The following is a 16,084-nucleotide window of genomic DNA, read 5'->3' as shown; positions in this document are numbered from 1 at the left end:
TAGGAGTACATCTCTGTCTGACTCTCTTTCTGTTTCCCGTTCTCTCCTTCCCTCCACGCTGCATTAGGAGTACATCTCTGTCTGACTCTCTCTGTTTCCCGTTCTCTCCTTCCCTCCACGCTGCATTAGGAGTACATCTCTGTCTGACTCTCTTTCTGTTTCCTGTTCTCTCCTTCCCTCCACGCTGCATTAGGAGTACATCTCTGTCTGACTCTCTTTCTGTTTCCTGTTCTCTCCTTCCCTCCACGCTGCATTAGGAGTACATCTCTGTCTGACTCTCTTTCTGTTTCCCGTTCTCTCCTTCCCTCCACGCTGCATTAGGAGTACATCTCTGTCTGACTCTCTTTCTGTTTCCCGTTCTCTCCTTCCCTCCACGCTGCATTAGGAGTACATCTCTGTCTGACTCTCTTTCTGTTTCCTGTTCTCTCCTTCCCTCCACGCTGCATTAGGAGTACATCTCTGTCTGACTCTCTTTCTGTTTCCTGTTCTCTCCTTCCCTCCACGCTGCATTAGGAGTACATCTCTGTCTGACTATCTTTCTGTTTCCTGTTCTCTCCTTCCCTCCACGCTGCATTAGGAGTACATCTCTGTCTGACTCTCTTTCTGTTTCCTGTTCTCTCCTTCCCTCCACGCTGCATTAGGAGTACATCTCTGTCTGACTCTCTTTCTGTTTCCTGTTCTCTCCTTCCCTCCACGCTGCATTAGGAGTACATCTCTGTCTGACTATCTTTCTGTTTCCTGTTCTCTCCTTCCCTCCACACTGCATTAGGAGTACATCTCTGTCTGACTCTCTCTTTCTGTTTCCTGTTCTCTCCTTCCCTCTACACTGCATTAGGAGTACATCTCTGTCTGACTCTCTCTTTCTGTTTCCTGTTCTCTCCTTCCCTCCACGCTGCATTAGGAGTACATCTCTGTCTGACTCTCTTTCTGTTTCCTGTTCTCTCCTTCCCTCCACGCTGCATTAGGTCTTGTTCTGTTCTCTCCTTCCCTCCACGCTGCGTTGTGATAGGAGTATATCCGTAGACAGCTGGAGGAGGAACAGAGACAGTTAGAGATTCTACAGCAACAACTTCTACAGGAACAGGCCCTACTGCTGGTAACACTGTTACCCCTGCATGTCTATGTATATATACCCCTGACCTCTCACCCCTGACCCCTCAATAACTTCTACAGGAGCAGGCCCATTCTATACCTGCATGTATACATCTACCTATCCCCATCCTCTCAAGTCTGACCCCTCTACCCTGTGAAACTACTGCTGCAGAGCCTGTGGTGTAAACCTGTACCTTGTCCCTGTGTCCAGTGTTTGTTGTTCCTCGTTCCTCTCTGCAAGTCCTTACCCTGCAAGGAACCCCCCTCCCCAGCCCCATCAAATCACATCACATTTTATTTGTCTCATTCGCCGAATACAACAGGTGACCTTACCGTGAAATGCTTACTTACAAGCCCTTAACCAACAATACAGTTCAAGAAATAGAGTTAAGAAAATATTTACTAAATAAACTATAGTAAAAAATGAAATAAAAAGTAACACCGAGTCGATGTGCGGGGTACAGGTTAGTCCAGGTCATTTGTACATGGATCATGGAACGTCCCTGTGAGCCCTGTCCTGTATGGATCCTATTGGTCATCCTGTCCTGTATGGATCCTATTGGTCATCCTGTCCTGTATGGATCCTATTGATCAACCTGTCCTGTATGGATCCTATTGGTCATCCTGTCCTGTATGGATCCTATTGGTCATCCTGTCCTGTATGGATCCTATTGGTCAACCTGTCCTGTATAGATCCTATTGGTCAACCTGTCCTGTATGGATCCTATTGGTCAACCTGTCCTGTATGGATCCTATTGGTCAACCTGTCCTGTATGGATCCTATTGGTCATCCTGTCCTGTATGGATCCTATTGGTCATCCTATCCTGTATGGATCCTATTGGTCATCCTGTCCTGTATGGATCCTATTGGTCATCCTGTCCTGTATGGATCCTATTGGTCATCCTGTCCTGTATGGATCCTATTGGTCAACCTGTCCTGTATGGATCCTATTGGTCAACCTGTCCTGTATGGATCCTATTGGTCAACCTGTCCTGTATGGATCCTATTGGTCATCCTGTCCTGTATGGATCCTATTGGTCATCCTATCCTGTATGGATCCTATTGGTCAACCTGTCCTGTATGGATCCTATTGGTCAACCTGTCCTGTATGGATCCTATTGGTCAACCTGTCCTGTATGGATCCTATTGGTCAACCTGTCCTGTATGGATCCTATTGGTCAACCTGTCCTGTATGGATCCTATTGGTCAACCTGTCCTGTATGGATCCTTTTGGTCAACCTGTCCTGTATGGATCCTATTGGTCAACCTGTCCTGTATGGATCCTATTGGTCAACCTGTCCTGTATGGATCCTATTGGTCAACCTGTCCTGTATGGATCCTATTGGTCATCCTGTCCTGTATGGATCCTATTGGTCATCCTGTCCTGTATGGATCCTATTGGTCATCCTGTCCTGTATGGATCATATTGGTCATCCTGTCCTGTATGGATCATATTGGTCATCCTGTCCTGTATGGATCCTATTGGTCAACCTGTCCTGTATGGATCCTATTGGTCATCCTGTCCTGTATGGATCCTATTGGTCAACCTGTCCTGTATGGATCCTATTGGTCATCCTGTCCTGTATGGATCCTATTGGTCATCCTGTCCTGTATGGATCCTATTGGTCATCCTGTCCTGTATGGATCCTATTGGTCAACCTGTCCTGTATGGATCCTATTGGTCAACCTGTCCTGTATGGATCCTATTGGTCATCCTGTCCTGTATGGATCCTATTGGTCATCCTGTCCTGTATGGATCCTATTGGTCAACCTGTCCTGTATGGATCCTATTGGTCATCCTGTCCTGTATGGATCCTATTGGTCATCCTGTCCTGTATGGATCCTATTGGTCATCCTGTCCTGTATGGATCCTATTGGTCATCCTGTCCTGTATGGATCCTATTGGTCATCCTGTCCTGTATGGATCCTATTGGTCATCCTATCCTGTATGGATCCTATTGGTCAACCTGTCCTGTATGGATCCTATTGGTCAACCTGTCCTGTATGGATCCTATTGGTCATCCTGTCCTGTATGGATCCTATTGGTCATCCTATCCTGTATGGATCCTATTGGTCATCCTATCCTGTATGGATCCTATTGGTCATCCTATCCTGTATGGATCCTATTGGTCATCCTGTCCTGTATGGATCCTATTGGTCAACCTGTCCTGTATGGATCCTATTGGTCAACCTGTCCTGTATGGATCCTATTGGTTAACCTGTCCTGTATGGATCCTTTTGGTCAACCTGTCCTGTATGGAGTGATGCTATTGGTCATGTGTGTCATGCATCTCTGTTGCTTGGCTCTGTACTGTCATGATAGTGATTTGGTTAAGATCGGATAATAACAGCCTTCCGTGTGTGTGTGTGTGTGTGTGTGTGTGTGTGTGTGTGTGTGTCCGTCCATAGGAGTATAAGCGTAAGCAGATTGAGGAACAACGTCAAGCCGAGAGATTACAGAGACAGTTACAACAGGAGGTAACACTTGGTCCTTATCATGATGTCATATAACAATGTTGTTGAATAATTGAAGAGATGGTAAACTGTTGTCTATTTGTTTTGTAGAGAGCCTACCTGGTGTCTCTACAACAACAGCAACAACAACAACAAAACCAAGATGGCCGACCAGGCGAGAAGAAACCTCTGTATCACTATAAAGACTCAGCTAGTCCTACTGACAAACCTGCATGGGCTAAAGAGGTACACACACACACACACACACACACACACACATTGGCCTGGTGTCTACACTGATCGTTTCTACAGACAGAAGCAGAAGGGTTCGAGAGAAGATGCTGGAGAGACTGGTCTCTGGACATTCATGAAGTTCATGAGTACAGTCTCAGTCAACATTGTCTGTGTAGTGGTGCATACAGTGTGGATCAGAACAAGATATTGTGTTCTTCTGTTACAGTTCTCGTGTGTGTTTTATATTTGATGTGTGGTTTTGAAGAGTGTGCGTGTGTGTGTGTGTTTGTTTACATTTACATTACATTTAAGTCATTTCGCAGACGCTCTTATCCAGAGCAACTTACAAATTGGTGCATTCACCTTAAGATATCCAGTGGAAAAACCACTTTACAATAGTGCATCTAAATCTTTGGGGGGGGGGGTAGAAGGATTACTTTATCCTATCCCAGGTATTCCTTAAAGAGGTGGGGTTTCAGGTGTCTCCGGAAGGTGGTGATTGACTCCGCTGTCCTGGCGTCGTGAGGGAGCTTGTTTAACTTCTGCCCCACCTTGTCTGCAGGTCCTGAAGCAGCAGCCACACCCCCAGAGCCACTCACCCCGCCCATTCCTCAGACAAAGCCACTCCTTCAACCAACCTTCATCCTCCATTCCCTCCCACACCAACCTCCCTCGCCGAGTCCCCTCCAACCCCACCCCTCCCCCTCACATCCGTATCTCCCTGGAGACCAGGGATCTAGTAGATCCCGTTCTGAAACAGGAGATCAACCAGCAGGTTAGAGAGATGAGAGCTCAGAAAGCCGGTCAAAGGGTGGTCAGACAAAAAGAAAGAGGACGCAATACCGGAGCCAACCACCAGGGGGTAGTACAACACAACAACAGGGGGCCAAAAAGGCCTAGCCCAGCCGGTCAGAAGGCTGGTCAGCAAGACCGAGGACGCAGTCCCAGACCTAAACACCAAGGGCCACAACACAACCCCAACCAGGGGCCACAGCATAATGGGAAGGGGCAACAGACTGGCTTTAACCGAGGCCCCAGCCCTAACCCCAACCAAGCCCCAAAAGAGAGCCCCATCTCTAATCCCCAAGCCCCTAACCAAGAGGCCCTCAATGGGCCAGTCTGGGCACCCAGCTCCAGCCCCAACCAGGGACATAACCTGGGGGTAAAAGACCAGGGGCAGATATGGGTCAGTGGCCGTAGTAGCAGCTCCATCTCCCCCTGTCGTAGAATAGACATAGAAGTAAATGACATAGATGTAGAAATAGACTCCTCTTCTTCCTCTCATTCTAATTCTTCTTTCCTCTACCCCTCTCCTGATCGTGATCTGTTTCCCTGTCGCATACTAGATGTAGAAATAGATGAACTAGATATAGAAATGGAGGAACTAGAAAAGAGGGAGTTGGATTGTTGGAGGTATAGAGAGGAGGAGAGGGAATGTAGGAAAAGGGGTAGAGAGGGAGGTGTGGGGGGGTTGAGGATGGCTTCCAGCCATGAGAGTCTGTTGGGATCCTATGGGGGTCATACGAACTCTGACCTCAACCCCCGACCCCTAACCCCTGACCTCTCAGCCTCTGCACCGGCAGGCCGACTAAGCCCTTTCCTCTCCTCCAATCAAAATCACTTCCTGGCTCCTGAATCCTCCAAGCAGAGTCCGTTCCTCCAAGTCCCTGGCTGGGCACCTCCCTCTCTGAACAGAAGGAGGTCAGAGGTCACTGATGATGATGAGGTCACGACCTCTAACCTGGACCTGACTTCCTCTGCGCCAGCTAACATGCTCAGATCACACCTGGCCCAGGCCATGCCCATTAGATCCAAGCAGTCATCTCTCTCTCGGTCCGCCCTCTCTTTCCCCCCCCTTCGTTCTCCTGGTAAGAGCTCAGGTCCTCTGAAACAGTTAGTTTTAGCCTTAACTTGGATGGGCCTCTCGCCTCGAGGGTCACCTAGAGTCTCACCCCAAACCTCAGCCGGAATCTCCCCCTCACACTCCCGACCTGAGTCCCCATGTCATCTCTCCCTCAATTCCCCTCCAGCTCCATTCTACCACTCCCAGTATCTCACACCCTGCTCCTCCCCCCACCTCACCCCTATGTGTTCTCCTCACCCCTCTCCCGGCAGCTCCCCCTTCGGCTCCCAGTCCCAGCTCACTATCAGACCACTAGCTGCTAGCCATTAGCCACACACACACACACACACACACACACACACACACACACAGATAGACAGACATACACGCACAGACAGACAGACAGACAGACAGACAGACAGACAGACAGACAGACAGACAGACAGACAGACAGACAGACAGACAGACAGACAGACAGACAGACAGACAGACAGACAGACAGACACAGACAGACAGACACACACACAGACACACACACACAGACACACACACACAGACAGACATATATTCTTTATTATATTTGTAGATAAAACAAAATATTATACATTTTCTATATTTTATACTATTTTGTACTACAACATTGTTTCAACTTCATATAGCTCAGTTGGTTCATCCTTACCCACCTAACTCCGATAGTCCTCCATCCAATCAAACCAGATATCAAGAAGAACCAGGCCCCCCCACTCCTTCCCTGTCAGGGTGCCTCCCCTAACACCCCCCCCCCCCCCCCCCCCCCCCCCCCCCCCCCCCAACCGCCCCTCGATCTGGAGGTTGATGATGTCACAGCCAGCAAGGACTCCATACGTGGTGTCACATCCTGTTTACGGTCAGTTAGCCAATTGTAGTTCAGCTTGGTGATGGGTGCTGGCCAATCAGGTCTCAGCCGGGTGAATGCCAATCAGGTCTCAGCTTGGTGCTGGGTGGAGGCCAATCAGGACTCTCTTTAGTGCTGGCCAATCGGTGGTGGACTATATTTTCTTTGGGATCACAGACCAACATGGATTCTCAACATTTCAGATTCTCTTTTCTGCTAGAATGGTACCCTCCAACTCCGCCTCTCCTCCATCCCCCTCTCCGCCTCTCCTCCATCCCCCTCTCCGCCTCTCCTCCATCCCCCTCTCCGTCATCTCTTTGTCGGTCTGTCTGTCTATCAGTTGAATTTAGAAAACGTTGTTCAGACGCAGCTGCTGGCGCAATTAACCTTTCTCTCTCACTCGCGCGCGCGCGCTCTCTCTATCATCTCCTTCTCTCTGTTCCAGCTTGTAGAGGAGTACCAGTTGATTCTAACCATTAATTGCATGATTGATTGCTCGGATCAACATGCAATGATGAGCCTGCCCTCAGTGCCTCTAGAACACTGTAGACAACACCGTATTAACCTGTTGGTAATGTCCAGTTATTCTAATAATACTGATGATGTGTGTCAGGTGGAGGAGCGCTCCAAGCTGAACAGACAGAGTTCTCCGGCGCTGCAGCATAAGTCCGTCTCCAGCCGGGTCTCTGAGGCCTCCCTGCCTCCTCGCTCCGAGTCCTTCAGCACTACAGGGATGCAGCCGGCCCGCACCCCACCAACACACCGCCCAGTTGAACCACAGGTGTGTGTCTGTCCCTCCTGTCGTCTGTCTGTCTCTCTGTGTGTGTGGGTGTTGACAATTACAAATATACAATATACACACAACCTATAATTGTATTTGATATTGCATACTAGTATGCTGTAGCCTATAGTACAGTCAACAAGCAGTATGTCTATCTGATGGAATTAGAAAATGAGAACGGACATTCCCATAATTCAGTGTTTTATCTCATTCTCTCTCTCTAGATGGCCCACCTGATTCCAGTGAAGACCATGACAGGCTCTCAGTCTCTGCAGGAGAGCACAGGAAGAGAGGCAGGGGGGATGGGGAGGAGAGGGGAGGAGGGGGGCGGCATGCCCCCCCGTCAGAACTCTGACCCCACCTCTGACTCTAACCCCGCCCCTCCACCTCGTACCACTAGCCGAGAGGACGATGAGCTTCCCCCTAAGGTCCCTCAGAGAACCACCTCCATCTCCCCAGCCCTGATGAGGAAAAACTCCCCCAACGGACAGGGACTCATACGAGCCAGGTGTGTGTGTGTGTGTGTGTGTGTGTGTGTGTGTGTGTGTGTGTGTCAGGGTCGGGCTCAATTCTATTTAAATTCCAGTCAATTCAGGAAGTGCACTGAAATTGCTTTTCACTTCAATGGGGAATTGGAATTAGGTTTACTTTCTGAAATGAAATGGCATTGACCCCAACCCTGGTGTGTGTGTACTGTGTATGTACTAACAGTGTGTATTAACAGTATGTGTGTGTACTGTGTATGTACTAACAGTGTGTATTAACAGTGTGTGTGTTCTTTCAGTAATCCAGACCTGAGAGCATCAGAGTTGTGTCTCGATACTGCTCCACAGAGGTCCTCTCACTCCTCCTCCTCATCCTCACCTTCATCACAGAGAGGTACACACACGCCCACACACACACACACACACACACACACACACACACACACACACACACACACACACACACACACAGACATATATGTGACTGATAAATACATGTATTTGTCTATTGATACGCTTTGTGAATGTTGATGCTGACTCCTCCCTTACGCTGTGATAGGTCCACCAGTCCAGGAGACCTCCCCCCCAGCAGAAGCCAATCAGGAGGTCAGGATCAGACCGGAGGAGGGGCGAGACTCAGGCAGACCCAGCAGACCTGCCGTGAGTAACACACGCAAACACACTCCTCGATTCTTTCTGGGAGTCAGGCTTTCTCTTCTTCTGCTGCTTATGTTTCTCTCTTTTTCTCCCTCTCTTTATCTTTCTCCTTCCTTCTCTCCTCCTCAATCTCTTCTGCTGTTCATCCCCTTCTATCAGAGCTATAAGAAAGCCATAGATGAGGTTAGTGACCTCCCCCTTTTATATCTCTGTTTCTACCTCTCTCTTCTCTCTCTCTGTTCTCTGTATAACCAGAATGGCCCATTCATTCAGGGTTTTAGTGGGATGTGTGTAAACTCAACTTAACATCACTTTGAAGGTCTGACCAAGTCAGACTTTTGAAATTCTGAAGTATGTGTCAGGGAGCTGAACGCATCTAGCCTAGTGGTTAGCCTAGTGGTTAGCCTAGTGGTTAGCCTAGTGGTTAGCATGTTGGGCCAGTAACCGAAAGGTTGCTGGATTGAATCCCTTAGCTGACAAGGTAAAAATCTGTCGTTCTGCCCCTGAACAAGGCAGTTAACCCACTGTTCCCTGGTAGACTGTCATTGTAAATAAGAATCTGTTCTTAACTGACTTGCCTGGTTAAATACACACAAAAAATATCTCTTTCTCTTCATTACTCTGTGCACATTGGTTATTTTAGGAGGAACTGGTGTGTGTGTGTGTGTGTGTGTGTGTGTGTGTGTGTGTGTGTGTGTGTGTGTGTGTGTGTGTGTGTGTGTGTGTGTGTGTGTGTGTGTGTGTGTGTGTGTGTGTGTGTGTGTGTGTGTGTGTGTGTGTGTGTGTGTGTGTGTGTGTGTGTGTGTGTTTAGGAAGAGCTTGTGGAGGTCCAGCCTGTCTGCATGAATTGGTTTAATCCAGTGGTTGGGGGGAATGGGGCTGTGGGACTGGGCCATCTGGTAGCATGGGGGTGTTTGCTAGATGGATACAGACATGGATGTGACCCCCTTTATTTTTTAGAAGCTTGTTTTTTGATGTATTGTTTTAGCTGGTCTTTTACTAGGACATCTTTCTCCAGAGTTCACAAATGTTTATTTGACGTGAAGTCATTGATGCTGATAGTTTATCTCGTTCTGTCCTTCTCTCAGTTCCCCCTATGTCTCTGTTAATTGGACTCTCCCAACCCTCTTGACTGTTAGAGAGTATGAAGTGGAATCACTGCATTAATAAATATTCGGGAACAAATTTGTATTTACTTTCTCTTTTTTTCTCTCTCTCTGTCGCTCTCTCTCTCGCTCTCTCTCTCTCTTTAGGACCTAAGTGCGCTGGCTAAGGAGCTGAGAGAGTTGAGGGTAGAGGAGGGCAGTAGACCTCCAGTGAAGGTGAGAAAGGTAATGTTTGACAAAGTATGTCCACTTTCAGACAGTATATCTTCATAGTGTATACTTTCAGACAGTATACTTTCATAGTGTACACTTTCAGACAGTATACTTTCATAATGTAAACTTTCAGACAGTATACCTTCACAGTGTATTCTTTCAGACAGTATACCTTCATAGTGTAAACTTTCAGACAGTATACCTTCATAGTGTACACTTTGACAGTATACCTTCATAATGTAAACTTTCAGACAGTATACCTTCATAGTGTACACTTTCAGACAGTATACCTTCATAGTGTACACTTTCAGACAGTATACCTTCATAGTGTAAACTTTCAGACAGTATACCTTCATAGTGTACACTTTCAGACAGTATACCTTCATAGTGTAAACTTTCAGACAGTATACCTTCATAATGTACACTTTCAGACAGTATACCTTCATAGTGTACATTTTCAGACAGTATACCTTCATAATGTAAACTTTCAGACAGTATACCTTCATAGTGTACACTTTGACAGTATACCTTCATAATGTACACTTTCAGACAGTATACCTTAATAGTGTACACTTTCAGACAGTATACCTTCATAGTGTACACTTTCAGACAGTATACCTTCATAGTGTACACTTTCAGACAGTATACCTTCATAGTGTACACTTTCAGACAGTATACCTTCATAGTGTACACTTTCAGACAGTATACCTTCATAGTGTACACTTTCAGACAGTATACCTTCATAGTGTATAATTTCAGACAGTATACCTTCATAGTGTACAATTTCAGACAGTATACCTTCATAGTGTACAATTTCAGACAGTATACCTTCATAGTGTACAATTTCAGACAGTATACCTTCATAGTGTACAATTTCAGACAGTATACCTTCATAGTGTACACTTTCAGACAGTATACCTTCATAGTGTACAATTTCAGACAGTATACCTTCATAGTGTACACTTTCAGACAGTATACCTTCATAGTGTACACTTTCAGACAGTATACCTTCATAGTGTACAATTTCAGACAGTATACCTTCATAGTGTACACTTTCAGACAGTATACCTTCATAGTGTACAATTTCAGACAGTATACCTTCATAGTGTACACTTTCAGACAGTATACCTTCATAGTGTACAATTTCAGACAGTATACCTTCCAAATAAAGGTGATAGATGGGATTCTATTATTCCTGTTTCCAAGGTGACAGACTACTCATCCTCCAGTGAGGAGCGGTCAGAGAGCAGCGACGAGGACGGAGAGACGGGGCAAGATGGGACTGTGGCTGTCATGTAAGTGTGTGTGTGTATACTAGGCCATCAATTTACAGTTGTGGTGAGTTGTATGTAGGGGGTCTGACTGTGTGTGTGTGTGTGTGTGTGTGTGTGTGTGTGTGTGTGTGTTGCAGGCCACAGCAGGGTGAAGCATATGGAGGTTTGACTGAAGAACCTCTGGCGGGCTCCTTCAACACAACACAGGACAGCACTCTGATCATGACAGAGGTGAGACACGCATGCAAGCACGCACACGCACGCACACACACACACACACGGACATACAACTTAGCTTTCTCTCTCTCTCTGTGTCTCTCTCAGGCGGAGGAGAGGAGGAGGGCAGCAGGCCATGGTGAGAGTAACGGGTTCCACAGCAACCATCACGGCAGCGGTAACCAAGGCAATCTCCCTGACCTGGTCCAGCAGAGCTCCTCCTCTTCACCCTCAACCCTGGATGCACTGAAAGAGGTAACACACACTCACACACACACACACTGCTTGTTTAGTTTTTTTCTACAGTTGTGCTCATTTCTTGTTTTCTTTCCAGCAATTTGGATCTAAAGCCTCCTTCTCCCCATTCGGTGACCCACGGTCCTATCAGACCTCCCCTACTGAAGATGAGGAAGAGAGCTCAGCTGGTAATGTTGTGTTAATCTTTATTGTAAGGTTATTCTTTGGTTGCTGTAATGTTGTGTTTATGTTATTGTAAGGTTGTAATGTAGTGTAAAGGTTTTAAAAAAAAGAACTGTGCTTATATTTGTCCTATTTTCCACATGTACAAGTGTGTATTAATACATGTGTGAAATGGAAATGTGTTTTTGAATATCCCAACTCTCCCAGAGACACCCTTGGAGAGCGGGGTCATGGCCAGGGTCAACGGCGACCTTAGAGCAATTAGGGTTAAGTGCCTTGCTCAAGGGCACAGCAGCAGATTTTTCACCTTGTCGGCTCAGGGATTCAAACAAGCGACCTTTCTGGGGCTACCTGCCTCCACTATACTATAACGTTGTTGTGTGGTTTCAGGTCTGTTCACCAGTGAGTTGCTGCATCAGGAGCAGGAGCAGGCCAGACTAGCCGAGGCCAGAAAGATCAGCGTGGTCAACGTGAACCCGACCAACATACGACCTCACAGTGACACGCCTGAGATACGCAAATACAAGAAGCGCTTCAACTCTGAGATACTGTGTGCTGCTCTCTGGGGTAAGAAACCCCAGATATTCTCACACAAATGTGAACACATACACACATGCAAAGTCTCTCACACGCATGAATACACTCATGTGTATTCCCACATGCACACTGAGAATGAATAATCCCTCTCTGTCTTGCTCTCTCCCCTCTCTCTGTCTCTCTGTCTCTTTGAAACTCTCTTTTCTCTCCCCTCTCTCTTCTCTCTCTCTCTCTCTCCCACCCTCTCTCTCTGTCTCTTTGAAACTCTCTCTCTGTCTCTCTCTCTCTCTCTCCTCTCTCTGTGTCTCTTTGGAAACTCTCTCTCTCTCTCTCTCTCTCTCTCTGTCTCTCCCCTCTCTCTGTGTCTCTTTGGAAACTCTCTCTCTCTCCTGTCTCTCTAGGTGTGAACCTGCTGGTGGGGACAGAGAATGGTTTGATGTTGCTTGACCGTAGCGGTCAGGGGAAGGTCTATAACCTGATAACCAGGAGACGCTTCCTACAGATGGATGTCCTGGAGGGACTTAATGTCCTGGTTACTATATCAGGTATTACCCACTGACCGCAGTAGGACCATTACATAACCGCAACATGACCACAGAGGGAGAACGTTGCTCTGTTAGTTAAAGAACTGGAGGCCTGTAGAACATCTCTGTTCTGATAAAGAGACATCTCTGTTTTTGCTCTCTCTCTTCCTCCCTTCCTCCTGTCCTCTCCCCTCCCTCCCTCTCCCCCTCCCAGGGAAGAAGAATAAGTTGCGTGTGTACTACCTGTCCTGGCTGAGGAACAGGATACTCCACAACGACCCAGAGGTGGAGAAGAAGCAGGGCTGGGTCACTGTAGGAGAGCTGGAGGGCTGTGTACACTACAAAGTTGGTACGGAACTCTCTCTCCTCTCTCTCTCTCTCTCTCTCTCTCTCTCTCTCTGTGTGTGTGTGTGTGACGGACCCACCTTTGTGTGTGTGTTGCCGTCTCTTCTGTGTGTGTTATTGAATCTCTTGTGTGTGTGTTGTTTCCAGTAAAGTACGAGAGGATCAAGTTCCTGGTGATCGCTCAGAAGAACGCAGTGGAGATCTATGCCTGGGCCCCCAAACCCTACCACAAGTTCATGGCCTTCAAGGTAACTCGCACACCGGGTCGAGATGTGATGTTGTAGTTAGGTAGACATCTTGGAAGTACAGGGACTCCTTGAGAGAAAATGTTGCACCGTTCTCTGTGACAACACTATGGGGTTTGTCACGTTGTTTGATACTGGTTACTCTGGGGTCAATAGTAACACTCTCTCTCTTTCACTCTCTCTCGCTCACTCTCTCTCTCTCTCTCTCTCTCTCCCCCACCTCCCAGTCATTCACTGACCTGCAGCACCGCCCCCAGCTGGTTGACCTGACGGTGGAGGAGGGGCAGAGGTTAAAGGTCATCTACGGCTCCAGCCTGGGCTTCCATGTCATCGACGTCGACTCTGGCAACCCTTACGACATCTACGTCCCCTCACACGTAAGTCTGTGTGTGGTGTGATATGTAGTTATTCTTCCTGACTGGCAGGGAGATAGCCAGTAGATAACCATTAACTCTCGGTCTGTCTCCGTATAGATTCAGACCCAGGTGACTCCCCATGCCATCGTGATTCTTCCTAAGACAGACGGGATGGAGATGTTGTTGTGTTATGAAGATGAGGGAGTGTACGTCAATACCTACGGACGCATCACTAAAGACGTCGTGCTGCAGTGGGGAGAGATGCCTACTTCTGTTGGTGAGTGTGTGTGTGTGTGTGTGTGTGTGTGTGTGTGTGTGTGTGTGTGTGTGTGTGTGTGTGTGTGTGTGTGTGTGTGTGTGTGTGTGTGTGTGTGTGTGTGTGTGTGTGTGTGTGTGTGAGCTCAGCTTTGTTTTAGGCCTGTGGGAGCTTGTTTAGGTTCGTGTAAAGTTTAATCAGATTCAATCTCAACACTGTTGTGTTCCATAATAGAACAGTGTTGTCTACAGTGAAACTAATACTGTCTGTTTTAACTTCTCTCTCTCCTTCGTCCTCTCTCTCTACTCTCCTCTCTCTCTCTACTCTCCTCTTTCTCTCTACTCTCCTCTTTCTCTCTCTACTCCTCTCTCTCTCTCTCTCTCTCTCTCTCTCTCTCTCTCTCTTTTCTCTCTCTCTCTCTCTCTCTCTCTCTCCTCTCTCTCGCTGTCTGTCTCTTTGTCTCTCTCTTTCTATCCTTAATCCTCCAGCCTATATCCACTCTAGCCAGATCATGGGCTGGGGGGAAAAGGCCATAGAGATCAGGTCTGTGGAGACGGGACACCTGGACGGGGTCTTCATGCACAAGAGAGCCCAGAGACTCAAGTTTCTGTGTGAGAGGAATGACAAGGTAAACAACATACACACACACACACACACACACACACACACACACACACACACACACACACATTCATATTCTCTATTGCCTGCATCAATCATGTCTTCTCATGCTGTGTGTGTGTGTGTGTGTGTGTGTGTGTGTGTGTGTGTGTGTGTGTGTGTGTGTGTGTGTGTGTGTGTCTAGGTGTTCTTTGCGTCAGTGAGGTCTGGAGGCAGCAGTCAGGTCTTCTTCATGACCCTCAACCGTAGCTCCATGATGAACTGGTGAAACTAACTCCTCCCACCATCTTCCCATTGGCCTGCTCAGCTGTCCATCACGGGCCAAGGCTAATTTCATAAGCCAATTAAAACAATGGACCAAGAGAATCAAATCGCACCCTGAACCAAACATGTGAATTGAATAATGGGAGAGTCCAACACTGAATCTAACTGAGAGAATCAAACACTGAGAGAATCAAATATCAAATCAGTGTGAAAGAATTGAATTGTAAATGAATCAAGCTCTGAGAGAATCAAACTTGAAGACAGTGAAACACTGAGAGACTACAACACTGTAACAGACTTAAAGGACTATAAAGAATGAAATAAGAAGAAGATACATGACTATTAAGACGAGGAGTCTGAAGGTAGAGGAGTGTTTGGATCAACGGGGGCGCTGGGTTTCCGGTTTTCCAGATCTCGACTACCGTCTGTGGAGACGAACCGGTACTTCCGCATCCTAATCTTTCTTTCTCTCCTCCACTTCACTTTTCACTTCCCCTCTCTCCACCACTCCACCCCTCTTCTCTAAAATATCGGCTATGTCCCTTTAAAACAAAATCACAGCCTCTGTCTCCCTCCTCTTCTCCATTCCTCCTTTCCTCTTCTCCTCCTACCCCTCTCCACTCTAAAGTCTTTCCTCTTCTCCTCCTACGCCTCTCTCCACTCTAAAGTCTTTCCTCTTCTCCTCCTACGCCTCTCTCCACTCTAAAGTTTTTGCTCTTCTCCTCCTACCCCTCTCTCCACTCTAAAGTCTTTCCTCTTCTCCTCCTACTCCTCTCTCCACTCTAAAGTCTTTCCTCTTCTCCTCCTACCCCTCTCTCCACTCTAAAGTCTTTCCTCTTCTCCTCCTATCCCTCTCTCCACTCTAAAGTCTTTCCTCTTCTCCTCCTACCCCTCTCTCCACTCTAAAGTCTTTCCTCTTCTCCTCCTACCCCTCTCTCCACTCTAAAGTCTTTCCTCTTCTCCTCCTATCCCTCTCTCCACTCTAAAGTCTTTCCTCTTCTCCTCCTATCCCTCTCTCCACTCTAAAGTCTTTCAATTCTCAAGGTGCTGCATCAGATAAACTGTAATGTTATAACAAAAAAAAGAATAACAACATTCTGCTGTTTACTAGAAATATGCTTTCATTCTGTCTTTTAAATAACACATTGTTCAAGTTTTGTTTCTTGTTTATTTAGGTACTTTAAAATTACTTTTGAATTGTAATGTTAAGAGCTTGATAACTTGCACAGCAGATTGCTAGTTTCTGTCGTTCATTTTGTGTGTTTTATTTTATGCTGAAATGCCAG

At 47.0% G+C, this 16,084-nt stretch overlaps 1 protein-coding gene across 4 annotated transcripts in view; it reads left to right on the top strand.

The window, feature by feature from the left end:
* The window catches only part of LOC115179395 (traf2 and NCK-interacting protein kinase), a 39,428-nt gene extending 24,317 nt beyond the window's left edge, over positions 1 to 15,111 (top strand). The window contains exons 14-32 of one of the 4 annotated variants that reach the window (XM_029740876.1): positions 3,503 to 3,571; positions 3,659 to 3,793; positions 7,112 to 7,279; positions 7,504 to 7,787; positions 8,064 to 8,158; positions 8,324 to 8,424; positions 9,675 to 9,743; positions 10,947 to 11,035; positions 11,152 to 11,245; positions 11,339 to 11,485; positions 11,565 to 11,655; positions 12,041 to 12,217; positions 12,589 to 12,732; positions 12,926 to 13,060; positions 13,204 to 13,304; positions 13,529 to 13,678; positions 13,775 to 13,934; positions 14,402 to 14,541; positions 14,719 to 15,111. In XM_029740876.1, coding sequence (XP_029596736.1) covers positions 3,503 to 3,571; positions 3,659 to 3,793; positions 7,112 to 7,279; positions 7,504 to 7,787; positions 8,064 to 8,158; positions 8,324 to 8,424; positions 9,675 to 9,743; positions 10,947 to 11,035; positions 11,152 to 11,245; positions 11,339 to 11,485; positions 11,565 to 11,655; positions 12,041 to 12,217; positions 12,589 to 12,732; positions 12,926 to 13,060; positions 13,204 to 13,304; positions 13,529 to 13,678; positions 13,775 to 13,934; positions 14,402 to 14,541; positions 14,719 to 14,802 — 2,433 coding nt within the window. In that variant the 3' untranslated portion in view covers positions 14,803 to 15,111. Of the gene's footprint in view, positions 1 to 3,502; positions 3,572 to 3,658; positions 3,794 to 4,343; positions 5,990 to 7,111; positions 7,280 to 7,503; positions 7,788 to 8,063; positions 8,159 to 8,323; positions 8,425 to 8,580; positions 8,743 to 9,674; positions 9,753 to 10,946; positions 11,036 to 11,151; positions 11,246 to 11,338; positions 11,486 to 11,564; positions 11,656 to 12,040; positions 12,218 to 12,588; positions 12,733 to 12,925; positions 13,061 to 13,203; positions 13,305 to 13,528; positions 13,679 to 13,774; positions 13,935 to 14,401; positions 14,542 to 14,718 lie in introns of those variants that run through there. The other 3 variants (XM_029740875.1, XM_029740878.1, XM_029740877.1) reach the window with 3 other exon arrangements.
* The last annotated feature ends 973 nt before the right edge of the window (positions 15,112 to 16,084 follow it).

The sequence above is a fragment of the Salmo trutta genome, chromosome 39, assembly GCF_901001165.1.
Source record: "Salmo trutta chromosome 39, fSalTru1.1, whole genome shotgun sequence".
Classification (NCBI taxonomy): Eukaryota; Metazoa; Chordata; class Actinopteri; order Salmoniformes; family Salmonidae; genus Salmo; species Salmo trutta.
The sequence above is the reverse complement of the archived record's forward strand: the minus strand, read 5'-3'. Positions and strand labels throughout refer to the sequence as shown.